Below are 25,912 nucleotides of genomic sequence, written 5' to 3'. Positions count from 1 at the left end.
GTAGAAGCGTCTATTGTGAACATAAAACTACGAAAATGTTAGACAGAAATAGACGTCACTTCCGGTAGATGTAGAAGCGTCTATTGTGAACATAAAACTACGAAAATGTTAGACAGAAATAGACGTCACTTCCGGTAGATGTAGATGCGTCTGTTGTGAACATAAAGCTACGAAAATGGTGGGCAGAAGGAGGTGTCACTTCCGGCAGAAGTAGAGACGTCTGTTGTGCACATAGAGCTACGAAAATGTTAGACAGAAGGAGGCGTTACCTCCGGCAGACATAGAGGCGTCTATTGTGGACATAAAGCTACGAAAATGTTAGACAGAAATAGACGTCACTTCCGGAAGAAGTAGATGCGTCTGCTGTGCACATAGAGCTACGAAAATGTTAGACAGAAGGAGATGTCACTTCCAGCAAACATAGAGGCGTCTGTTGTGCACATAGAGCTACGAAAATGTTAGACAGAAAGAGGCGTCACTTCCGCCTGACGTACAGACGTCTGTTGTGCGCATAGAGCTACGAAAATGTTAGACAGAAGGAAGCGTCACTTCCGGCAGATGTAGGACGTCTGTTGTGCACATAGAACTACGAAAATGTTAGACAGAAAGAGGCGTCACTTCCGCCTGACGTACAGACGTCTGTTGTGCACATAGAGCTATGAAAATTATAAACTGAACCTTCGGCTCCGACACTGTTTACCTCACACTACACTTTCATATGCTTCTTCATGAGGCAAACAGGAGAAAAGATATCGGAGCTGTTAGGCCTAGAGGCCTGCATTTTGCTGTTTCTGGTCTTTAACTTCAGGTGGTAGGAATGGCTATCTGCAGGCTGGCAGGCACCTCCTACCATCTGAACTAAGACCAGAAACAGCAAAATAATACACACTCATCCCTCCACAATTTGATATTTGCGCATTTGATTGTTCACAAATTTGATGAATGTGTTCTCTCTAGGAATATCTAGGTCCTCCAGCGCAACTCTATGGTCAACTTTAACTAAAAGTTGCACTGAAAGACCTAGAAAGGACACTCCACTAGGCCTCCAGCGCAGTTCTATGGTCAGTGTCTGTTGGACATTAACCACAGAGTTGCCCTGGGGGACCTAGAGACTCCTAGAGAGGCATCCTCTCAGGAAAAAGCATGGTGTTTTTGTTAACTGTTGTACGCCGCTTTGATTGCCTGGCAAAAAGCGGGATAGAAATAAAAAATTTATTTATTATTTTTATTTTATTTGCGGTTTTCCCATATTCACGAGGGCCTTGTTGTGCCACTAACCCTAGCGAATATGGAGGGACAAGTGTAGTACTACTACTACTAATATTTTTTTATCCTGTCTCTCCCATCAGATCTAGGCAGGTTACAACAGTAATACTGTACCTAGATAAAAATACCATACATAAACAGATACACAACCCCCTTATCCCTGTTCTTAAAACAAAAATCACATAATTATAAAACAACAGCATTATAAAATACAGTTAAAATCACTTTAAATAATAATCATAATTAGTGGAGGGAGACCTATTGAGGCAGATATTGGGCAATCCATATCAGTGGGACTCGGGCTGGATAATTCTGGGGTTTGTAGTTTTGTGAGACATTTAGCCTTCTCTGTCAGAGACCTCTGGAGCCACAATAAAGTACAATTCCCAGGATTCCCTAGCACTGAGCCAAGGCAGTTGAAGTGGTCTCAAACTGGATTATTGCTGCAGTATGTTTTTGGATCAAGGTCTACCATATTTCTGATGGCAGGAGCTGTAGGACCCAGTCAAGGAAAACCTGTGCCATTCCTTTATAAATAAGCCTGTCTTCAAGATGCCACAAGTCTCTACAATACTTCCCCCCCCCCCGCAAAAGACTGCTGCATCTGCATTGCAGCCATAATCTAGTTTGACACCGTTATAAGGGCCGCAACTTCTTTCCACAACTTGGAGAAGAGGGGTAACTGGTAGTGAGCTATTAACTGATTTTGAGCTCAATTAATCAGTTAGTCCACAATTTTCTACTAACTTTCCCCTCTTTGACAAAGGTCCAAAACACACTGCAAAAATAATCCACTTCAAATCCACTTTAACAGCCCTGGCTCAATGCTAAGGAATTCTGGTAACTGTAGTTTTGTGGGTGAAGCTCTGGTGTTACAACAAAGTACCCACTCCCAGAATTCCATAGCATGGAGCCATGGCCCTTAAAGTGGTGTCAAACTGGATTATGGCTGCAGTGCGGATGCAGCTAATTTAGTCCTTTCACAGACCAAAAGAGGATCCCTTGAAATTTCTCCTCCCTCCAAGGTGATACACATCTCAAAGGGGCTCAGACCAGTTATAATGAATCCATCGTATAGGGCTCAAACAGAGGCCAAAATAAAGCTGCTTCGGGTTACTTTGGAGGTATGCTGTTTAAATGACATGTGCATCTTAAGAGGCCAGAAGCTGCGCCAAAGCTGCATGACTTGCTACAACTATCCATCCTATCTGGCTGAGAGATGTGCCAGGAAAATTCTGGATTTCTGGCCTCCAGGGGCAGCCAGTGATGGACAGAGACAGCCGGACAAGGGGGCTGGCTCTAGGGCTGGCTCCACCCGGGCAAAGGGGGCTCCAAATAAACCAGCTGCCTTGCTCTCCTTTCCTAAGGAGGGGCTATCTCAGCTGCAGCAGCCATGGCAAGGTGAGAGCCTTCAATAGGCCAGCATGTTGTTTTCTCATTTGTCACAAGATCCCTCTGCTTTCTGGCTCTTTGGCTTGGAATCCCTTAGAACAATAAACATACTTTGTGCCTTGTGACAGCAGACAGGAAACTCCTTCCTTCCACTTCCTTTGCACCACCTTTTTTAAGGGCCCCAACTCTTCCAAGCCTCCAGCCAGCATGGCCAGTGAGGCGCTCTGTGAGATGTAGTCCAAAAGCTTTGACTGTGGCTCAAAACACACTGCAGAAATAATCCAGTCTTAGACTGCTTTAACTGCCCTGGCTCAATGCTAGAGGAATCCTGGGAACTGTAGCTTATTGTGGCACCTGAGCTCTCTGACAGAGGTGGCTAAATATCTCACAAAACTACAGTTGCCAGAATTCCCTAGCACTGAGCCAGGGCAGCTAAAGTGGTCTTGAAGTGGGTTATTTGATTTCTGCAGTGTGTTTTGGACCTTTGTCAAAGAGGGGAAAGTTAGTAGAAAAGTGTGGACTAACTGATTGATTGACTGATTAATTAATTGAGCTCAAAATCTGTTAACAGCTTGCTACCAGTTAACTATTAATCTCTTTTTATTAATAAATTTCCCATCTTCTCCAAGTTGTGGAAAGAAAATGCACTTTGCGCTTTTTCTCAGCCCACAACTCTATTTTCCTTTGTCAGGGCTGATCCCCAGATACAGCATGTTGTGTGGCGGTATGTATAGTGTTGGCTGTTGAGCAGCCAGAAATAGCTCTTAGACATGTGGGAATTGGGGTTTGACTCTGTCCTCAAAAGGATGTTGCTTGCTTTCCAAATGGAATTGGCTCAGTCCAGTATTCCTTTTCCAGAAATAAATGCATGCTTTAGTTCTTCTTTAGTTCTTCAGGAATTCTGTTTCTATATTTTCTGGTGCTTCAGGACTCAAATGAGCCAGTATGGTATAGTTAGTGGTTTGAGTGTTGGACTATGACTCTGGAGTCTAGGGTTCAATTCCTAGCTCAGCCATAAAATCCACTGAGTGACCTTGGGCAAGTCACATACTCTCAAAAGAAGGCAATGGCAAACCTCCTCTGAAGAAATCTTGCCACGAAAACCTCATGATAGGACCCCCTCAAGGTAACCATAAATCAAAAATGACTTGAAGGTACACAACAACAACAGCAATAACCAGGGACTCAAGTGCTACCCTTCAAAAGGCATTCTGCAGCTTTTCTGTCTTTTTTTTCAAAATAAAGCTGCTTCAGGTCACTTTGGAGGTATGCTGTTTAAATGACACATGCATCATAAGAGGCCAGAAGCTGCGCCAAAGCAGCGCTCCAGTCCTTAGGACTGGAACATGGCTTTGGTGCAGCTTCTGGCCTCTTAGGACGCATGCATTATTTAAACAGCATACCTCCAAAGTGACCCAAAGCAGCTTTATTTTGGCCTGTCTGTTCGGGTCCATAATTTTTGGGGAACATAAAAAGATAGAAGAAGCATTGGGAAAACACAGAAGGGTTATAAACAGACGATCACAATGGTCCAAAACACACTGCAGCAATAATCCAGGTTAACATTGCTCTAACTGCCCTGGCTCAGTGCTAGGGAATTTTAGGAACTGTAGTTTATTGTGGCACCAAAGCTCTCTGACAGAGAAGGCTGAATGTTTCACAAAACTAGCGCTCCCAGAATTCCCTAGCATTGAGCCAGACAGAGCAGTTAAAGCAGTCTCAAACTTGATTATTTCTGCAGTGTGTTTTGGTCTTGGACCAATGTCTGTGTTGTCCCTTCAGTTTGAAATGTAATGAAAATGTCATCTGGAAGTGTCCTTCATTTCTTTGAAAGAAAATTGCTCTTGGACGTTTCTATGCAGCATACTCTCAAACTGTCCAAATTTGGCCGAGACATTGGGATTAATCCTCTGTCATCCTACTTTTCCAGCCATTTCAAAAATGTCCCACATTTTCTCTCCTCTTCTCACTTCCCCCTTCATCCTCAACTTACTTGAGTTGCTGCAAACTGAATTCAAAGTGCAAAAATTCAATCATTTGCACTCCATTAATTCAATATGGAGAGAGAAGAGAACTTCCACATTTGTCCCTTTTTTATCTGTGAAATTGTTGCACAGTGTGCTATGGAGTGCAATATTTAGTAGAGTTAAATCACTGTATACATGGGGGAGGGCAAGAAAAGAAACCCCAAATTTTGCTAATTCTTATATACCAGATGGCATCACATTAAAATGTGTTCACTGATAGTCAAATCACAATTTGATATTCCAGGATGCTAAGTGCAGAATTACATAAATACCACGCATAAATATACACTATGAACATTCTTTTGTTATTCAGGACAACAAATCATGTATTGTTTTTTATTTTGTAAACCACTTTGTGTCCCAATTTTTTTTGGGAAAGTGGGATATGATGATGATGATGCCCTGAAGGACTGGGAAAATCCACACATACATCGTTTTAAGGATGCTGTGACAGTTTAAACTATCTCAAACCTTGTTCAAAGTTTGTAGCGTTGATCAGTCAAGATTCTGACATGCGAATGCTCCGATCCCCATAATTTATCCGACAATGACATTTGCACCTTTGGCTTCTTGATGTTTTTTTAACATGTGTCCTTCCAATGTTTTCTAAGGCAGGCAGCCAAAACTTTGTGGTATGACCGCCCACGCTATGTATTTTTAGAGTTCTGTGTGGAGGACAGTGTGGATGTGAAAGTGGACCTTGACGATTACAAGGTGGTGTTCAGGTAAGGATCTTTCTTGAGTAAGATTCTTATTACTAGATAGAAAACAGGTATGAATATCAGTAGATTCTGACAATCATTTGAATGTGGCCACATGCACTATGAACATTCTTTTGTTACTCAGGACAACAAATCATGTATGAGAAGCAATGGCACAATCTGTGTTAGTCTTCCTATATAAGAAAACCTTTACTAGCTTCTTTTCCCCCCATATATAATCTATCCTGATAAACTGTGCATAGTAGAACTTCCTTCCAAGTAAATATGCATCAGAAGGCATTGCATGTTCTTTATTAACTTTCCCAGATAAAATACTCTAGTAAGGTGCTTGTTAACATCCACAAATATTTGTAATATTACAATGATGATATTGTAATATTAATTTATTGATTAAGTAATGGAAACACTAAGCTTTGCAAGGGTCAGAAACTGCTTAGTCCTGCTCATCCTCTCTGCACCATTATCACACAGCAAAACATTTTCTTGCTGGCTTTTAGCTGTGTAAAGCTTCAGGGCTCCTGCAGAGGGATGTAATATATGCAGCTTCCTAAAGGCCTTGTGATGTCATGGGTCTGTATATAAAATGTTTGATTTATTGTGTGAGTACAAGGTAAGTAGCTGTTGGGAGAGAATGGAGTTTTTGCTGGAGGTTGGAGAAGAGGGCAAGGGGAGATGTGTTGCTGAACAGTGATGTCTTGTTGCAGATAAGAAATACTGTAGTATAAATTCTCATAGGAACCTAGAGGGCATTTAGACTGACTCTGTAGTTGGTGTCATACAAGTGTGTGTCTGTGGAGGACAGGAGAAAGTCCATATGTCTGGCAGAGGAATGATCAGGGAAGCCTCACATTGAGTGTTTGCAGTGAACAACATGAAAGGCTTCACTTTCAGTGGGTTCAGTGTAAAGACCCCCACATTTGGAAAAGGAATAAAAGGTGTAGGTTGCTTAACACCTCAGTAACATACAGTGAGATCAACTATTTAGAGAGGAATTCTTCAGTTACTATTTACAAAGAGAAAGACTGTATAACCTGTCTGAACTGTCAACTGTATAAAAGAGGTTATTGTTTGTCTTTCTTCAGCTGTAAGAATGCTGATGGTGTGGAGTTGTACAACGAGATTCACTTTTATGCCCGGGTGAATTCTAAGGTGAGCAGCTCAAGAAAAAAGAGAAGGCCAACTTTAGCATTCCATCTAATCTGTCCTTGACGTTTGGTCTTTACTTAATAGTTGCTCAGTGGCTTCACTGTGCTAAGCATGGCGAGACTCTCTATTAAAACTTAACAAGAACAACCGGACACAGTAGTAAACAAGAATAAACAAGTACATGATTATAAATACGTAATGAGATCACACATTAACCCCTGAACGTTTTAATAGTTCACAGCTCCCCAAAACCCAGTCAGTTCTTTCCCCCGGCTGACTCTCCTGTCTTTAGCATAGCTTTTCCCCAGTCTGCCCTCTGTCACAGATAAGCCTCAGTTTTGTTTCTTTCACCCTCATAGCCCCCTTTTACTCAACACTCACCGAGCTGTGATTGACTGGCTCTAGCCAGGCTCACCTAGTTTCTCTCCTCACAGCCTCTCCTGAAAAAGGTGTGCATCTAACTGCAGTTCTACACTATAGCAGAAAAGAACCAGGAGTAACCAGTCTGAAAACATTCTGATTATTTTTCTAATGCCAACATGTTGAAAAGGGTTGGGAAATTGTGAAATATTTACAGGGCCTTAGAAATGCAGCACAGGTGGGGCACTTAAGAAGTCACTCTACAATAAAAAAATTTAAAAGAAGAAAGAAAAAAAGAATCATTCCAGGTCCCTTGATTCTCCTTATCCAGGGGAAGAGAGAAAGAAGCCGAAATTCCCCTGTACGATAGAGTCACTAACCAATTGCTCTTTGTTATGTTACATCTTCCAATAATCATGTTATAATAATTAAATGTTAATACTATTACAAGTGGTACAAATGCTAAGTGCTTACCAATAAATATATACCTATTAAGTGTTCAGTAATGCACTCGTAGTCTGCTAAAGATCATTACAGCAAACATGCATAGTTAAACAACGCTTTGTGGTCAGTAGCAATATGAGGAAACCCCGTTAAAACAAGAATGGATTAAAAAAACTGCTAGCAAAATTTGGTGGCACACCACCATTGATGGTGTGTGCCACCACTTCCACTGTAGGGGAACGTTAAGTTGTTCTGGACCTGCTAAAGTTGTCCAACACTATTCTAGTGTAGACAGAACCTCGGGATGTAACTTGTGTAAAGAAATATATTATTTGATTAAATTTTTGAATATTTTATTTGTGATATCACTTCTAATTACCTGCGGTGACGGTGGCTTAAAGTTGTTTTGAAATTATTTGAGATTGTGGGGCCTACATTTCATAAATCTGCAATACATCCTTGACAAAATGTTGCTACCAGGAAATGCACCTGACATCAAGTTATACCACGCTTGAGAAAATATGGAGAACTTTGTCAGCATGAGCTGGTTCTGATAACATGTTAGCTTTGAAGCTTGACTGATTGTTTTCTGTCCTTTCAGGATTCTCAGAATAAGCGCTCTGGCAGATCAATCACTCTCTTTGCACGTAAGTGGAAGGAAAAAGTGGCCTGGCCACGTCTGACCAAGGAGGACATAAAGGTAGGAGCCATTGCTTTCTGATTTCCCCTACAGAACCTAAGTGGGCCTTCTTGAATGGCAATGCCATATGGGGTGTCTGCTCTGCTTAGTTCAAACTCAGTGTTGAACAAAAAGGGACATCAGTAAAAGCGAGTCATATTTGCCACCTACTAAAACGTCTAATTGAAAATGATCTTTCCCACCCTCTTTTGGTCGAAAGGAATGAACATGCTTCACTAAGGACAAGTATATGGTTACCATAAAATCCAGGTGGACCTGGGTTTTCTAGATGCACACTGACCCAGGGCTTATCTGTACTGTTAGTAAGGACAGAGAGACAAATGGTGGCAAATTCATATTAAGCGGCCCATTCCAAGTTTACTTCATAGTAAAATGGTGATGAACAAGCCAATTTCCCTGAATCATTTTCTGCCATGTGTCCATGGCTGCTGCTACTGCTGCTGCTGCTGATCCTATCCATCAAGCATGCAAACATATGCATTTATGCAGATGCAACCAAGCAGATATACTGGTATCCATTTATGTTCAGAAATGCATTTTAAAAAAAATGGAAACTTAACAGTTCAAACTTCCCAGAGTCTCTTGAGAATCGTAGTGGCAGGAAGAATCATGTGTCTTATGGCTCCTTTCTGTCCAGCCTTACCCACCACAAATTCTTCCCTCCACTGCTAGTGCAAATCCGCTGGCTACACATCTGAATTTCCCTGGCAAATCTGGGGAAAATCGAGATTATTTTTTCTGTGGATTAAAGCACTCAAGCACCTCAAAACCTTACACTCAGTGTGAATAGGACAGAACATCATGTGGCCAGATTGCCACCAACTGAAAGTGAGTGATGTATTTTTTTAACAGTGTAGACCACCCCTTTGAAAATTTGAGATGATCCCCCTCATCCATGAACCACTGGTAATTAGGGGATGACAAGAACTGATTTAGGTAGAGGCCTTTTTTCCTTTCTTTCTAGATGCCACTATCCCATTCTTTAAAGATGCTTATGCCTCAGTATCTTGCTCTTTACCACTTGTGCCTTATTATGCTCCCATCATTGATTGGACCTGTAGCATTATAATGACAAAATTCCATCAGGCGTATGGGAAGTTGGGGTCACTGTTAGACTACCTGAGTTCAGTATCAAGTGGGATGGGGAGGAACAATTTGATGTTCATTCCAGGCAAGACAACTATGCTTTTGGTCAGTAGAAATTCTGGCTGAGAGATTGGGATTCAATACATCCTAGAAAAGGCTGAACATTCTTAGAAAGATCAGGCATATATCTTGGGAGAGCTCATTGATTCCACACTGCCGCAGGAATTTAAAGTGGTGGAAATGGCGAGGAGTGCATTTGCACAACTACATTTAGTGAGTCAGCTGCTGCCTTTTCTGAATCAGTCTTATTTAGCAGGTTACTGACACTGTTACTGGTTGTATCAGTTAAGCCAGAATTCCATTGGTGCCATATACACACATAGGTTCCTCTACAAAAGCGTTTGGACATTTTTGTCTGACGCAATGGAGTTTATCAGACAAGGGGAATTGGAATTATAATCCGATGGCAATCTGAACGCAATCATGGGGTTTAATGTTATTATGTGATAACCCACTACACACAAATTTGGGCAATGGGAAGTCAGTTCGAACGCAATCATGTGGTTTCACGTTATTGCGTGATAGACTGCTACATGCAAATTCAGGCAATGACATGCTATTTTTGGGCAATAGGGAGCCAGTTTGAATGCAATGCATATTCACGTAATTGCACAAAACTAGCAACTTTAAGTGAATGCCTTTTGGCCGCACTTTCTTTTCATTCGAATTTAAGAGAAATTCCTCCTGTTTGATAAACTCGACAGTGTCCGCACAAAGTTCAAGGTCTTGGAAGTGGAATTGCACATATGGTGCCATTACACATGCAGATGCACGTTCTCAGCCAATACATATCCATTTTCCCATGCTGAAATTGGTTGTAATACTCCTTTCCTCATGTGTTTGAGCAGTGTGTAACTTTGCACGTTGAGATGTATGCTACACACCCCTGAAGGACCTTGGTCTTAGACTACTGCAGTGCAACGTATTTGGGGCTATACTTGAAGAGCACTTGGAATGATACAGAATGACATGACTAGGATGATAACCAATATAGGGGATAATGATTACAATAATTTGCATTTGCAAATCAATACCTCTTACAATTTTTCATCTTACCTGCAGCCAGCATGGCTTTCTGTGGATTTTGATAATTGGCGGGACTGGGAAGGAGATGAGGAGGTGGAGGCAGCCATGGTGGAGCAGTATGCAGAGGTGAGTCCAGCTGTGGAATCATGAAAGAGTTCTATGCCATTTTTAATCCAGAATCAGCAACTCTGAAGTTTGAGGGAGACGCTTTTGCCCTGCTGTATCTGGGTTGGCTTCTTTGACCAAGAATGACAGGAGGAACAGTAAGATTCTTTGATTTAGGGGATTATCACACAGAGGATAAGGACGGGAGCAAAGTGGATCGCTCCCATACTTATGCCGTCCTTATCGTGCGATTGTGTGGAAGATTGTCACACACGTTGCACTCACCCCATCATTATTGTGTCTGCTCCTAGCAGACAGAAGGCACTATACCTTAATTCTTCTTCTGCCTTAATTCATCTTCCTTTTTTATTTTTTTAAAAAAGATACAGATTAAGATGTGAACGGGAAGATTGTGGGCATTGAGGTTCAAATGGAAGAGGTTGTTTTCTGGATCACCCCCAGTCTGGTAAAACACCATGTTTGAGTGAGGGTGGTTGCAGAAGCACCATGAAAGAAAAATGCTACACATAATCTGCATTAAACATGAATCAAAGTACCATACACCAATATGCTTTTCATGATATTATACAAATATCCATAAGGTATCCAAAAGCCAAGTTAGCAGTGGTTCTCAAACCTTTTACCCTTATGACTCTCTTTATATTTACATCCGGATGTCACATCCCCCACCCCGCTTGACATAATATATGGATAAAAATATTTTGCTTAGTGTGTGTATTTTCATTCACATATTCATGTATAATCATATTTAACATCTTATAAGGAAATAGCTCTCCTCTTTTTCCTCCTCTCTCAAGCATCTTCCTTGGCCTTTTCTCCCCTTCCGGGACAGAAACAAATTGAGAAGCAGAGGAGGAAGAGGAGGAGGGATCAAGGCCTCCAAATCTCACACACCCCTTGAGCAACTTGTGTATGCCCCAGAGGTCCTGCCCCACACTTTAAGAACCACTGTTATATAGGAAAAATCACTATATTTATTGGCCCTCATGAATATTAGTAGATTTCTTCCTTTTTCATTCTTCCTCCATCATGTAAAAAGCCATCAAAATTGCAGTTAAAGCACTTGGGTAAATATTTCCCTATGTGTTTACTCAGAGCTTAGAAGTATTTCTTTCTTGGTTTACGGTTCCCAGTTGGCTATACATGTATTTGTTGGGGGATCTTGGGAGCTCTAGTTGAAGAAACAACCATTTCCATGTTCTTCTGTGGCTACATAACAACTGTGAAAACTGGAGTGAATCACAGAGCACCACTGAAATTTAAGTAAACTTGGTGTTTGTTTTATGGTACCAGGAGCCAGGATAGGCTCCCCATTTCCCATCAGAAAAAGAGGAAGTAGATATGAATCCATTTGCAAGTCAAGGTAGGGTACCACTGACTTTCCAGATGTAGATGTCTTACCAACATCCTCATTGGCAAAGCTGACTTCAACTGAGTGGAACTGGAGTTCTACAACCCCTAGAGGACCACAGGATGCTCAGTTCTCTGATAGGTAGCATTGCTGTAGTCCTTACGTTGCTGTTTTCATTCCCATCCAGCTCATGCAGAAGGTCACACCAAAGAGGGAGCCTCCTGCAATGGATGATCTTGATGTAAGTACTCAGTAGATGACAGAAAAGTGAGATCCATGCAGAACTTGGATAAATTATTTGTTTTGACTGCAGCTGCCTGAGCCCACAACCATGATGGCTAGGGAATTCTAGGAGTTGTAGTCTCCAAACTCTGGATCCATGAGATTTGGATCTCATCTCTGGCTGCTTCTAATCTTGTGCTCTTTCTGCCAAATGCTGTTACATCTGCAAGCTATCAAGGCCAGAGACTTGTGAGGAGATACAGAAGATGTGTTTTGTGTCCCACTGGTACTTTAAGGCACTATGTGGGCTCTGGTGCTCAAGATCTAGTGCTCTGTCTAGAAAGGTACTGATCTTTCTCTGTCTGCTGTTATGTCTTTTAGGATGACATCTAAAAAGAGAAGTCCCAAAGGTAATTTTCACAGCACCTACAATGGGGGGTAGGTGGGTTTGTAGGTATATCTGAAATTGTGGGGGGGGGAGACCTCTAAAGAGCTGGTAAAACGAGACTAAGCAGCACATTGTCCAAGGGTAAGGCATGGAAGGAGAAAAGCAAACCAGAGTGGTAGTTCTGCAATTATTGTTTCAGAAGTGTTGCAGACAACTGCAGTTTGAGTTACACTGGAGTTACCAAGTCAATCAGATTGCCAAAGCAAAATCTCACTGGATTTTTTTTTATCTTAACCAAACAACACTTTGCTTATTTCTGAACAATGTGTGAAAAGAATCTACACTCAGAACTAAATGTTTGAAAGTGATGCCAGCTAGGAAGAGCCTGCTGGTTGCTGTACTGTAATCTGTTCCAAAGCCCATTTATGATATGTTCTGAATTTTGTGATTGCATTTTCCCTTCATCTAGGTTCAACATCACCATTGGGATAAAAGCAAGAGATGGAAGAGGAAGGATCCAATGGATCAAGTGCCAAGTGATATATGCATCCCAGGGATTTTCAGACTTCACTGTTTTGTTCCAAGACACAGTGCAAGGAAAGCTAGTGCTAACTTCAGGTGGGGAATCTGTTTTCTGAGATTCTCATGCTTGATGAGCAATGTAGTGGGCACACTCCTGACTCATACTTAATGAGTACAGCAGGGGTCAGCCAAATACATCCCTCTACGTATTGCTAAACTGCATTTCTCAGCATTTTTCACCACTGCTATGATGCCTAGGGCTGCTGCAAACTGCAGTTCAGCAACATCTGGTAAACTGGATTTTACCTATTCTAGCCTACAGCACAATGTTGCCTCTTTCTTTTCTTATTTTGCTGTCTTCCTCTCACACCAACCAACCAACCAGTCTTCCCTCCCTCCCTCCCTGTTTTCACTCTGCAGGGCTTTCTGTAGCTCTGAAATGTTGTACATAATAGTATTCAAACATCTGCCAATAAATACTGGTAATAATTCTGACCTCTTTGTTTGCTGCATGTTCAGTTCTAACTGGCCCTGGGACTGGAAGAGATGATCTCATGTTCCTGACTATCAACACAAGCAAAACCCCCAAAAACATAAGAGGTACTGAGTGCTAAACCAACACCTCAAGTAGGAAAGGTTAGATACAGTACAATTTATTCTTCCTACCTGTACTCCTAGATGGTTGTGAGCTATTGACCTTGCCACAGCAAAGCCCCTCCGCCTTGCGACATATACAGACACACACCCACACATACCCCAACTCTTCCAAGTAGAGACCCAGACATGAAGTCCTTTATTTAGTTAGTTATGGGCGACCTGTAGCCACCTCTGTCTTCATTGGATTGGGGCCATGGCAACCAGCTTTTCTGACCTTTATGAAGTGCAAAATGAGCTGCAAAAAGTGGCTCCTTTTTGTGCGGTGGAAAGAGCACCATATCCACTGGCGCTGCAGCTTTTTGGTGCTGTGTCATCTGGGTGCACCAGAGGAGCGTCGTGATACCACCTGCCGTGCAGTCAGGCACACAACGTGACGGCGGCATAAGGGCAGCGTCAGGGTTTGCATTGTATGGATGCCATGTCCCTCATCTGCCCTGATGCTGGCGTTTATCGCCAGTCTTGTCGAGGCTGTGAGTTAGTGTACATTTAAATCCCACCTTTTCTTCAAGGTGGTATACATGGCTCTCCTTCTCCTGACTTTTTCCTTATAACAACCCTATCAGGTAGATTGGATGATGAGGTCTGAATCCTGTTGTTTATTATAACTAGAACAGACCCATTGAATTGGTGGGATTTACCTATGTGATCACTTGTCATTCAAAAATCGATTTAATGACTTTAATGGGACTAATGAATAAGATTCACTCCAGATAGTGGCCTGAGTTTTTTTATAGAGATTTTGAATACTTGAGGTTTTTTAGAGATCTGATTTGTGTTGCGGTGCCACCCTTCCCTAAGTAGAAGGAAACTGCATCTGCACATATGTGGGAGTAAGTCCCACTGAGTCACTGAGCCAATGAAACTTACACCGGAGTACACATTTTTAGAACTGTGAAAGAGTTCATCATCGTTTTAACTAACACAGTTCCAACCCCAAGCTCACTTTACAGAAGACTCCCACAGGTAAATTCATGTTGGCTAAATGTTAGACAAATATACAGAAAGGGGCCTACAGCTAATATACAACCGTATATCACTATAGCACTGGTAGTGAGGTAGTGCATTCATCACACTGGAAAGCAGCAGCTGACTGTCTTAAGGCACAATGCAAAGTTGTGATCCAAATCACAAATCATTGGCTGCTAGTCTATGGGAAGTCTCCAGGATAGAAACAGTTACGCCCAATGGGCACAAATATAGTATCAATCCCTGGCACATTTGGGTTGAGGGATTGCTTGTCCCCCACATCAGAAAGTGCACGAAGCATTATCTTAAGGGTCAAAAGCCACATTCCATAGTACAGGTACAGGTCTGTCCTGCACGGCATAGCAACTGCTATATAGTGTATATAGCATAGACTATATGAGGCAGCTGCCTCATTGCCTTAAATGTAGAGCTAGCCCTGCCATCACAAGTCTGCACGCTTGGATAGTTGCATATAGTCCTTGTCTGAGCTGTGCTAGAAGAACAAGAAGCTTTGGATTGAACAAAGCATACACAATGTAATTCTGGTGGTTATTAAACAATTTTTAAATAATATGCAAATGAATATTGGCGCTTCCTATCCTCACCCCCTCCAAGGAGAAGTGGCAGCTGCAAAGAGGTTTTGCCCAGTGGGCAGAGGGTCTGGAAGTGCTGTCTGATAATTTCAATGGCATGGGGTGGGATTCCCATTTCAGAGCTTGCATCTATACAGATGAGAAATCTTTACTGAGAGCAAGAGGAAATTTTTTGAACAGAATATGGAGGAACAGAATGGTTTCCAATTGGTAAAGGGGTCTGGCCAGCCTGAATTATGTAACCCTACTTGTTCAACTTGTATGCAGAAAATGTCATATGGAGTGCGGGCTTAGACTCGGAAATAGGAGAAGTGAAGATAGGAGGAAGGAATATCAACTATATAAGATATGAGGATGATACCATACTACTAATAAGAAACCATCATGGACTTGGAACAATTACTAAGGAAGGTCAAGAAACAAAGTGCAAAGGCAGGCTTACTGCTGAACATAAGGAAAACAAAAATAATGACCACAGAGGACCTACATATATTCAACCTAGGCAATGAGGAAATTGAAATAAAGATTAATGTGGGATCAAACATTAACCAGGGAGGAGACTGCAGTCAATAAAGCAGAAGAAGACTAGGAACAGGAAGGGCAGCCAAGAAAGAATTAGATAAGATCCTAAAGTGTAAAGACATACAACTAAATACTAAAGTCAGAATCATCCAAGGCACTGTATTCCCCATCACCACGTATGGATGTGAGAGCTGGGCAGTAAAGAAAGCCAATAAAAAGAACATCAACTCATTTGAAATGTAGTGATGAAGAAGAGTGCTGAGGATACAATGGATGGCCAAAAGGACAAACAAATGGGTCCTAGAGCAGATCAAACTAGAACTCCCCCGGAAGCCAAGATGACAAAACCAGGGCTGTTGTACTTTGACCACACCATTTGAAGGCATGACTCACTAGAAAAGGCAATAATGCTAGGAAAGGTAGAGGGCAATAGAAAGAAAGTAAGACATGAACAGATTCAGGAAGGTCAGGGGTCTGAATTTACAGGGCCTAAGCAGAGCAGTGGAAGACAGGGGGTCTTGGAGGTGTTTTGTCCACAGGGCCACCTTGGGTCAGACTCAGAACCAACTAAAAGGTTGGTTAACATTAACAATAACAGATCTACACTGTAGAAATAGTACAGTTTGATGCCACTTTGAGCATCATCTTATGGAATCCTTGGATTTGTAGCATTGTTGAGCCCTGGTGCTTCACAAAACTTCAAATTGTGGGATGGAGCCCTGGCAGTTAAAGGGGTATCAAACTGCCTTATTCACAATACCCAGTAATGCACAGTGGGAAGGTTGTTAGAGCCTTGGATAAGGAGGGTCTAGGTCAGTGATTCTCAAACTTGGGCCTTCCAGGTGTTTTCGACTTCAGCTCCCAGAATCCCAGGCCATTAGCCAAGATGGTTGAGGCTTCTGGGAATGGAAGTCCAAAACCCTGGAAGGCCAGAGTTTGGGAATGACAGTATCAAGATATTCTTTGTTGCAGCGTCCAGCTGCTCTTCAACTTTTCCCGAAAGCAAGTGCGGATCATATCAAGCTAAAACATACCAGGCTCAAGACTATGGAGGGTTTTTAAATGACCAATATAAAACTGAATTATACTTTAATTTTATTTTAATTTAATTTTTTTTTTTTAAAAAAAGTAATTGATAGGGCAGGACAAAAGCTAAGATGAACAAGAAAGAAAATTGTGAAATCAACAGCTAAATAGAAGCAAAGGGGAAATGGAAATGTATATCATGCTATACCTTGTGAAGGAAAATAATAGAAAGAAGAAAAATAGTATTTATAATTTTGTAATTTGTAATTAATTGCACAAATGGAGAAAGGGAATGGAAATATGATTACAATTTAAGAGGGGGAATAGAAATAAAAATAGGGTCAGAAATTTTTGGAAGTAATAGAGGAGAAAAATGTTACTTAACAACGATGTAATATGTACAGTTGTGAATGAGGTTTGCATGATTTTTTAATTGAAAGGATAATAATAATAATAATAATAATAGTTATTATTAAACTTTATTTATTCAGCGCCATACATTTTGCATGACGCTTTATATAGTTATCAAAACAAGAGTGCAGTTAGAACCTCCAATCAAAAGCAACAAGATGATAAATGATAACAGCATCATTAAATAACTCTAAAATATATATACTTTGAAGGGATGGGTTGTAATGGACAAGAATAATAAATAAAGGAGGGATATTGATAAGTTGAAACAGTAGATATAGGATGTGCTATTAAGAATATAGTCTGAAATAAAGGGAAGGGGATAGAAAAATAAATGAAGATACTTGGGAAATGAATACTGGATTGTGAATTATTTGTGTACCATGTATTAATTACAGTATGTTGTATTTGAAACCACAATGTAATATGTGGAAGTAAAATAATATGGAAGTAAAATAAAAATAAAATATATGGAAGTAAAATTTAAAACAATATGTTGAAATAAATAAAAAAATAAAAAACCTAAAATATATTTAAATTTAAATTTAAAATTATATATATATATATATAATTATATATATTATAATAATATTATATATATATATATATATATATATATATATTATTAAAAACAATAATTAAAAATGTAAACTGAGGCAAACACATTTCAGGAGTGTGTGACAAAGGTGGCCTCTAGTGTTTATTATGATACACATTAATTCAATCTCCTCCATTTGCCCAGCTTTGAAATCAAGGACCATCTTCCCTGAAGCTTTGCGAAGCGCGAGACAAACAATTCTGTCCTTCCCCAGTCGCCGTAGGCCGGGCGGAAGTAGGGCGGAAGTGGCCCACTTCCCTTGCTGTCTGCCGTGCCCGTCACTGAAGCCAGAATTGGCCGGGCAGACCAGCCATTTTGGTTTGCGGCTCTTCTTCTTCTTCCCTCTTCATGGCGTTCAAGTGCCAGAGAGACAGCTGGCTCCAGCAGGTTTGGAAAGACTGAAGGGAGCCATGATGGGGCTGTGGAGTGGCACTCATGGACAATGGTCATAGGTCCATGGGAAGTAGGGGCTGCATCCATGGCAGTTAAAGCGGTATCAAATTGGATAATTGCTGCAGTGCAGATGCAGCTGGAAGTGATGATGTCCCTTTAAGAGCTTTTGGACTTCATCTCCCAGAAGCCTCAGCCATAGTGGCCAATAGTCTGGGAATTCTGGGAGCTGAAGTCCAAAATTCCATTAAAACGAGCACAGTTTGGGGAACCGCTGATCTAGGTCTACTTCTCTTTCTACATCCTTCTACCTTTCCTAGCATTGTTATCAATGACTTGGATGAAAGAATAGGGGACATATCGCATTTTCAGGTGACAACAAATTAGGAGCAGTAGCTAATACTCCAGAGGACAGGATCAAAATTCAAGAAGACCTGAATAGATTAGAAAGCTGGGCCAAAGCTAACAAAATGAACTTCAGCAGGGAAAAATGTAAGGTACTGCACTTAGGTATTAAAAATGAAATGCATAGGTATAGGATGGGGGACTTAAGGAGACTTATCCATATGAAAGGGATCTAGGAGTCCTAGACTACAAGTTGAACATGAGTCCACAATGTGATGCGGCAGCTAAAAAGGCCAATGTGATTCTAGGCTATATCAATAATAGAAGTATAGTGTCTAGATCCAGGGAAGTAATAGTGCCACTATATTCTGCTCTGGTCAGGCCCCACCTGGAATATTGTGTCCAGTTCTGGGCACCACAATTCAAAAAGGACATTGAGAAACTGGAGTGTGTCGAGAGGAGGGTGACTAAATTGGTGAAGGGTCTGGAAACGACTTAGGGAGCTGGGGATGTTTAGCCTGGAGAAGAGAAGGTTAAGAGGTGATATGATAGCTCTGTTTAAATACTTGAAGGGATGTCATATTGAGGAGGGAGCTAACTTGTTTTCTGCTGCTCCAGAGACTAGGACCCGGAGCAATGGATGTAAGCTCCAGGAAAAGAGATTCCACCTCAACATTAGGAGGAACTTCCCGACAGTAAGGGCTGTTTGACAGTGGAACACACTCCCTCGGAGTGTAGTGGAGTCTCCCTCCTTGGAGGTCTTTAAGCAGAGGCTAGATGGCCATCTGTTTGGGATGCTTTGATTGAGAGTTCCTGCATGGCAGAATGGGGTTGGACTGGATGGCCCTTGGGGTGTCTTCCAACTCTATGATTCTATGGTTATTTTTAATGAGTCATGCCTTCACATAATGTGCCCAAAGTACTATTTTATCCCACTGGGCACACACTCATGTTTACATGCCTTAAACATCCCTTTTAGTATCAACTTAATATCAGAAAAGAACAAGTGTGAAAGGAGGCTGGATCTTGGGGTAACACTATCCTCCGCTGCTCTGCTCAGATCCTGCAGACTCAGGTCCATGACCTCCTGATTTGAGTCCATCCACCTGTCATGCAGTCTTTCTCTTCTATTACCTTCTACCTTTCCTAACATTGTTGTCTTTTCTAATGATTCATGCCTTCTCATAATATGGCCAAAGTACAGTCTCAGCTCAATCACTTTAGCTTCCAGGGAGTGTTCAGCCTTGATCTGTAACTTCCATTTGTTTGTCTTTTGGGCCATCCACAGTACCCTCTGCACTTTTCTCCAGCACCACATCTCAAATGAGTTGATTTTCTTCCCATCTGCTTTCTTCACTGTCCAGCTCTCACATCCATACATGGTGATGGGGAATACAATGGCTTGTACAATTCTAACTTTACTGTGAAGTTTAGTGCTTAGATTCTCAGGGTCTTGTGTAGTTCTTTTACAGCTGCCCTCCCCGTCCTTAGTCTTCTTTTGATTTCTTGGCTGCAGTCCCACATTCTGATCAATGTTTAATCCAAGGTAAAGGAAATCTTGAACTATTTCAATTTCCTAATTGTCTAGGTTGAGTTATGAAGCTCCTCCATAGTATTATTTTTGTTTTCTTTATGTTCAGCAATATGCTCTGCCTTTCAACATTCTTCCTTGACTTTCCTTGGTAGTTGTTCCAAGTGACATCTATGATGTTTTCTGCCAGCATTATTGTGTCATCTGCATTGTTGATATTCTTTCTTCCTATCTTCACTCCTCCTTCTTCTGTATCCAGGACTGCTCTTTGTTTGATAATTTCTGCACACAAATTGAACAAGTAAGGTGATAAGATGCAGCCTTGCCTGACCTCTTTGCCAACTGGGAACCATTCTATTTCTCCATATTCTATTAGGACAGTTGCCTCTTGTCCTGAGCATAGATTTTTCATCAGGCCTATGGGGCAGTACAGACCGGCACTTTGTGCTGGCCTGTCTGCAAACTAGGGCTGCGTAAAGGCGGCGTGTTCACATGTTCCCAAACTCTACCACGCACCCTGGGCGCCATCTTGGCACGCTCCCATCCAGATGGCGTGCCCCATGATGATGTCCCTTGTGCACAGCATCCAAACGGCCCTGTGCACAAGGGGTGTCATAGTGCTGGGCTGGGGTGCTTATGGCGCCCATGTAGCAGCGGAAATAGGAGCCGCATTTCGTGGCTCCTTTTTCCACCAGGTTGTGGCATGGTGTCCAGTTGCCGCGTCCCCAACCTTGCACTTCCAGGTACGGTATAGAGCTGGCCCTGTCGGGCTGTTTGTACAGACCCTATAAGATGTAATGGGACTCCCATGTTTTTAAGAACCTTCCATAGTTTTTAATTATCTATGAGGCTCTTTCAGAAATATTGCACAAGTTATCATTTGGGTCAAAACCATATCACTTCAGATCAGCACAGAGGATATCACTGATGCTAAATAGAGATGGACATTTGCCTTTATTTCTGGATGTCTATCTCTATGCCCAAACAACCACTGGTATGCAGAGTGCATCTGTGGGATAATCACTGGCTGATCTCCTACACCCCATTTTTTAGTGAAAGTGGAGGAGTGTGTGGTGGCCTTCCAGGTTCAGGGATTTTTGGATGAGACTGATTATTTTCATCCATTTCAATTTGGCTTCAGGCATGGTTATGGGACAGAGATAGCTTTAGTCACCTTGGTGAATTACCTTTGCTGGGAACTGGACAGGGGGAGTGTGTCCCATTTGGTCTTCTTCATAGCTCTTGAACCTACTGGACCTCTTGGCAGCTTTCGATACCATTGATCCTGGTATCCTAGGCCTCTTACTGGGATGTTTTTTTCAGGCACTGTTTTACAGTGGCTCTGTTCATTCCTGGAGAGCTGAACTCAGAAGGTAGTGCTGGAGGACTCTTGTTTAACTCCTTGATTGTTGGCCTGTGGCCCACAGGACTTTGGGATGTTGGCCCACAGGGCTCTGTTTTGTCCCACATGCTATTTAATACGTATGTGAAGATGCTAGGCAAGGATGTTCAGAATTTGGGGACCAGCTGTCACCAATATGAGGATGACACTAAACTCTGTCTCTCCATTCCACCTCAGTCCAAGGACAGTCTCTGTTCTAAACCAGTGCCTTTTGGAAGTGATGGACTGGATGAAGATGTATGACTTGAATCTCAATCAAGCCATGATAGAGGTCATTTGAAAGGAAGATCAGAGGAAAGGGATTTAGCCACTCTCAGATGAGGTTATATTTCCTCTAAAGTTGCAGGTCCACAGCTTGGCAAAGATTTGCCAAAGATTTGGGAATTAAATAGAAATGTACTGATGCTTTGTTTTGAATTTATTTATCAAAATCTTATTATCAATGACTGTTTATTGATTTTAAGTATGTGTATGTTGCTTGGTAATCATTTATCTTATAAGATGGTATAGAAATACGTAAATAAATAAAACAGAGAGAATCTAAAGATGCTGAACATAGTCATAGTCATGATAGTCATGAACTCTGTAGAGGAGTTTTTCCTGCTGATGAAGATTAGTCTTATAAACATGTTGGATCTTCTCACACTCAAGTAACTGCTTAGTATCTTTGTCTTCCATGTTTGGTACAAATCTTTCATTTCTATTTTCTGGACATCTATTTCCCACAGATTTGAAAGCTTCCAGAACTTGAATACAGCTACTTTCATATGTGTTCCCTCTTCTTCTTCCTTCTCAGTTTACAACATGGGTGGTTTCCTGCTGCCCTGCAGAATTATCCATAGAAACTGGTGGAAAGAAGGAGAGACTGCAGGGATACCATGTCATCTTGGAGGACACAATTCTTTTCCCAGAGGGTGGAGGACAGGTACTCAAATTGTTCTTGATCAGATCTAAAATGGAATATATTTGAAGAGCTGTTACATGATGTATATTTCTTAATATGATAATTAGGATTTACTGTGATTTGGTTTTGAACAAAAGACCCATCTGGTTGTTTGGACTATCTGAGTCCCTGTTCTTTAAATATAAAGTTTATTTGTGTTATTTTCATTCCAGATACAGTATTTAAGCTCGCAATTGTAAACATATATGTAACGAAGGAATAAACTCTGAATAGATGCATAGGATTTACTGTGCATCTGGTAAAAAATAGTGTAATATTTTTGGTGTTTGGATATGGCAGTTTAGATCTGTCTGGAAATGTTGCTGTGTGTAATTAATCATGATTAAAACTTTTACTTTGGCTAATTAATACTGCAAAGGCCTATGTATCCAATCTTGTTCACTAATATTGTTTGTTAATCGGATTTGGTGTCGGGATGTGTGGAAAAGATGGAAATTATGAACATACATTTGCATCCACACTACACAATTGTAGTCCTTTGAAACTGCTTTAACTATCTTGTTTCTATCCCATTGAATACTGAGATTTTTAGTTTGCTGAGGTATTTAGAATTGTTTGTCAGGACAAATGGTATAGTTCAGGGAAATGTACTAGAGAATTTCTAGTGCCTCACCAAACTATAAATTCCAGGATTTTGTAAGATGATAGCTAAAGTGGTATTGAACTGCTGTCGTGTGGATCCAGCAGTCTCAGAAGCCACCATTATTTACACAATGCAAGTAAATTAAGCTTGCCTTTTTAACTTGTGCTTTTGTGTGGTGTATGTGACTGGATAGTATTCCCTAGATAGAAGCTGGCATAATAATGTTGACCTCTTGTCTACAGCCTGATGACCGGGGACTCATTAATGACATCCCAGTGCTTAGAGTCACCCGACAAGGCCCAGATGCTTTGCACTTCATCCAGACACCCCTTGAGCCTGGGAGTGAAGTGCAGCTAGTGTTGGATTGGGACCGACGGTTTGACCACATGCAGCAGCATTCAGGTAAGAAACTGGTGACTGACAACCATCAGTTTGAGTGGAGCATTGCAGAAAATACATTTGAAATCTTTTTGAAAAAACTGTCTGGAAGTATAGAAGGAATCAAGTTTGCTTTATAATTGTCTCTTTCAGGGCAACATCTTATCACAGCACTTGCAGATCTTATGTTTGGATTCAAGACAACATCATGGTGAGCAGGAGAGAATTTTGCCTAGCTCCTTTGTCCTTGCTTGTATGTGTTTTGAGCACTGGTGGTATCTGGTGTGGTAATTCATGGTGTCAGCGCCCCCCCCCCCTCCCATTTACCTCCTCCCATTTCACAACATACAGAATCCTTAGTAATGCTTTTTTGCACTAATGTTTCTTGTAAATCGTAATTTCCATATACTACTGAATGTAATGCTAATTGTTTTGACATAAACTAGCAAAATTAAAATTATACCTTCAAATTACACTATCATACACACAACCTAAATGTATTTACATATACATAGTGAAGATTTGGTTAAAATATGATGATCTTAAAAGAATATATTTTAAAAAAAAAATCAATTTTTAAAATTAAAGAAATTAAAATTTTAATTTTGAAAAATCCTGGGGCCTTGCCTTTCTCCTCCCACTGAGCATCACCCCTTCCCACCATCTCTTAAAGCATTTTAAAGGGAAGCAGATGAATGTTACAGCCCGTTTCTGCCAAAAGGTAGGTATTTGAGGAGCAATGTTGTCACCCCAATCTTAGGGTGTCATGTGGTGTAGTCAAACACACACCTGTGACACCACTGGTCTAGTGCAAATGCAGACCACAGCTGCATCTATCCACAGAACAATTTCTGTGATATTCAGACTCCTTATTGCTCCCATGCCAGAGTTTTATAGATAATATATTTTTGAAGAGGTTTCACCACTCTGGGAAGGCTCCTGTGGCAGCGGCAGATTTTGCTGTCATGGTCTGGAGGAATTTTTGTATCCTGTAACTATGTTCTGTAAATCAATGGTGGGCAACTGGGAAGAGAGTATGGGGCATTTCTGACCTCCCTTGGGTGCTGCACAACTGCTTGTGATGTCAGGAGAAATGACACCATGTTACTTCTTGTTTTGTTTATGGCTTATTGGGGGGCTTTGGAGCTGTGGGGGATAAAACTACGACATTGGCAATGGTTTTGAACCATTTGGGGAGAATAAAAACCCAAAAATAATTTATTTGAAAAAAGACTTTAAGGCCACAGGGCTGCAGGGGCTGCAAAATGGGGACCCATGAAACACATTTTGCCTGTCCCTGCACTAAATGATTGGAGGAACATGCCCTCTGCCTGTCTCCCACCTTGCTGCAGGGAGTTGGGCCGCCAGCGAAGCACCATTGAACTGGACACCTCCTCCATGACATCAGAACAGATGGCTACCCTTGAGCAGAGTGTGAATGACAAAATCCGTGCTCGTGTCCCAATGGTGGTGCGAGAATTAGCGGTGGGCGACCCTGAAGTTGAGATGGTAAGTAGTGTCTGGGCCAGATCACAGAGGAGAGGAGGAAGGGGATTATGTACTCGTCTCTAACCAGTATTTTGTTGCAGGTGAGGAGCCGAGGACTGCCAGATGACCACACTGGACCTGTTAGGATAATAAGCATTGAAGGCATTGATGCTAATATGTGTTGTGGCACACATGTTTCCAACCTCAGTGACCTGCAGGTGAGGCATGGGAAGGAGATGTCCTTGCAGAACCAGGATTCAGGCCTTTGTGGATTAAATCCTCTGAGATATAGACAATGTCTAGTTGTGCTTTGTGCAAGAACAATTTATGGCCCTTTGTGGTGTATGGGTTCCCATCCCCATCAATATAAGATATACAATGCATGCAGATATAACACTTAGCAATTAATGGCTGGAATTCTGTTACTGGCATTCATGCCTGCATGTACAGTAAGTGTAGTTCTAGCATTTGTCTATTTTTGGATAGAACTTGAGGTGCTATTTTCTAGCCTTTTGTGCAGCATCCGCAACTCTGTCTATGAGTGTACTCCCACCCACCCACCCCAATCCAAGCTGAAACAAATCAGTTTCTCAGCATTATCTTCTCACTTTCTCCCTTCCCCATTGATAAAGAGCAGCAGCAGCATTGACCCCTCTCAGGGCTTGAAAACAACTTGGCAGTAATTTGGGCTTGGGTGAAAATGACTAGAAAATAGCTGTTTGCATCCCATTAAAAAAAAGATATATGGGATGCAGGGGAGCAATCACAAAACTGTGCAGGAGGAACAACAGCCTTTTGGATATAGGATCACAGCTCTTATCTCCCACTAATAGTAATGTGTGTTTGTTTTGAAGGTTATTAAACTCTTGGGAACTGAAAAGGGGAAAAAGAACAAGACCAACTTAATTTTCCTTGCTGGGAATCGAGTGCTGAAAACTCTGGAGAGAAATCATGCCACCGAGAAGGCCCTGACATCACTGCTTAAGCAAGTATTTTGCTTCTCTATCCCAAAGAATGAAGGTGGTCTCTGAATTTAAAATCCATTGGCCTGCAAATTTCGTCTTAATTCTCAAAGAAAATAGTGGCAGTTTGGAATCGTTCTCGAAGCAAGAACCTGTTATACAGGCTGCTTGTTTATGTTATTTGGACTGGAGAAAACACGGCTCATTGGAAAAGTAAATAATGCTGGGAAAAGTTGAAAGTAGTAGTAAAAAGGTTAC

At 41.4% G+C, this 25,912-nt stretch overlaps 1 protein-coding gene across 4 annotated transcripts in view; it reads left to right on the top strand.

Annotated features, from left to right (window-relative positions):
* The first annotated feature begins 2,512 nt into the window (after positions 1-2,512).
* LOC121933436 (putative protein PTGES3L) overlaps positions 2,513-25,912 on the top strand; it is a 28,681-nt gene continuing 5,281 nt past the window's right edge. Inside the window, exons 1-12 of one of the 4 annotated variants that reach the window (XM_042473164.1) lie at positions 2,513-2,667; positions 5,301-5,410; positions 6,490-6,556; positions 7,959-8,057; positions 10,266-10,355; positions 11,894-11,947; positions 22,076-22,204; positions 23,069-23,228; positions 23,358-23,415; positions 24,557-24,713; positions 24,794-24,910; positions 25,547-25,677. In XM_042473164.1, coding sequence (XP_042329098.1) covers positions 2,533-2,667; positions 5,301-5,410; positions 6,490-6,556; positions 7,959-8,057; positions 10,266-10,355; positions 11,894-11,947; positions 22,076-22,204; positions 23,069-23,228; positions 23,358-23,415; positions 24,557-24,713; positions 24,794-24,910; positions 25,547-25,677 — 1,307 coding nt within the window. In that variant the 5' untranslated portion in view covers positions 2,513-2,532. Of the gene's footprint in view, positions 2,668-5,296; positions 5,411-6,489; positions 6,557-7,958; positions 8,058-10,265; positions 10,356-11,893; positions 11,948-12,309; positions 12,339-12,785; positions 13,334-17,863; positions 17,999-22,075; positions 22,205-23,068; positions 23,229-23,357; positions 23,416-24,556; positions 24,714-24,793; positions 24,911-25,546; positions 25,678-25,912 lie in introns of those variants that run through there. The other 3 variants (XM_042473162.1, XM_042473163.1, XM_042473161.1) reach the window with 3 other exon arrangements.

This window comes from Sceloporus undulatus, chromosome 6, assembly GCF_019175285.1.
Source record: "Sceloporus undulatus isolate JIND9_A2432 ecotype Alabama chromosome 6, SceUnd_v1.1, whole genome shotgun sequence".
Classification (NCBI taxonomy): Eukaryota; Metazoa; Chordata; class Lepidosauria; order Squamata; family Phrynosomatidae; genus Sceloporus; species Sceloporus undulatus.
Note: the sequence above shows the minus strand (reverse complement) of the source record. Positions and strands in the feature narration are given on the sequence as shown.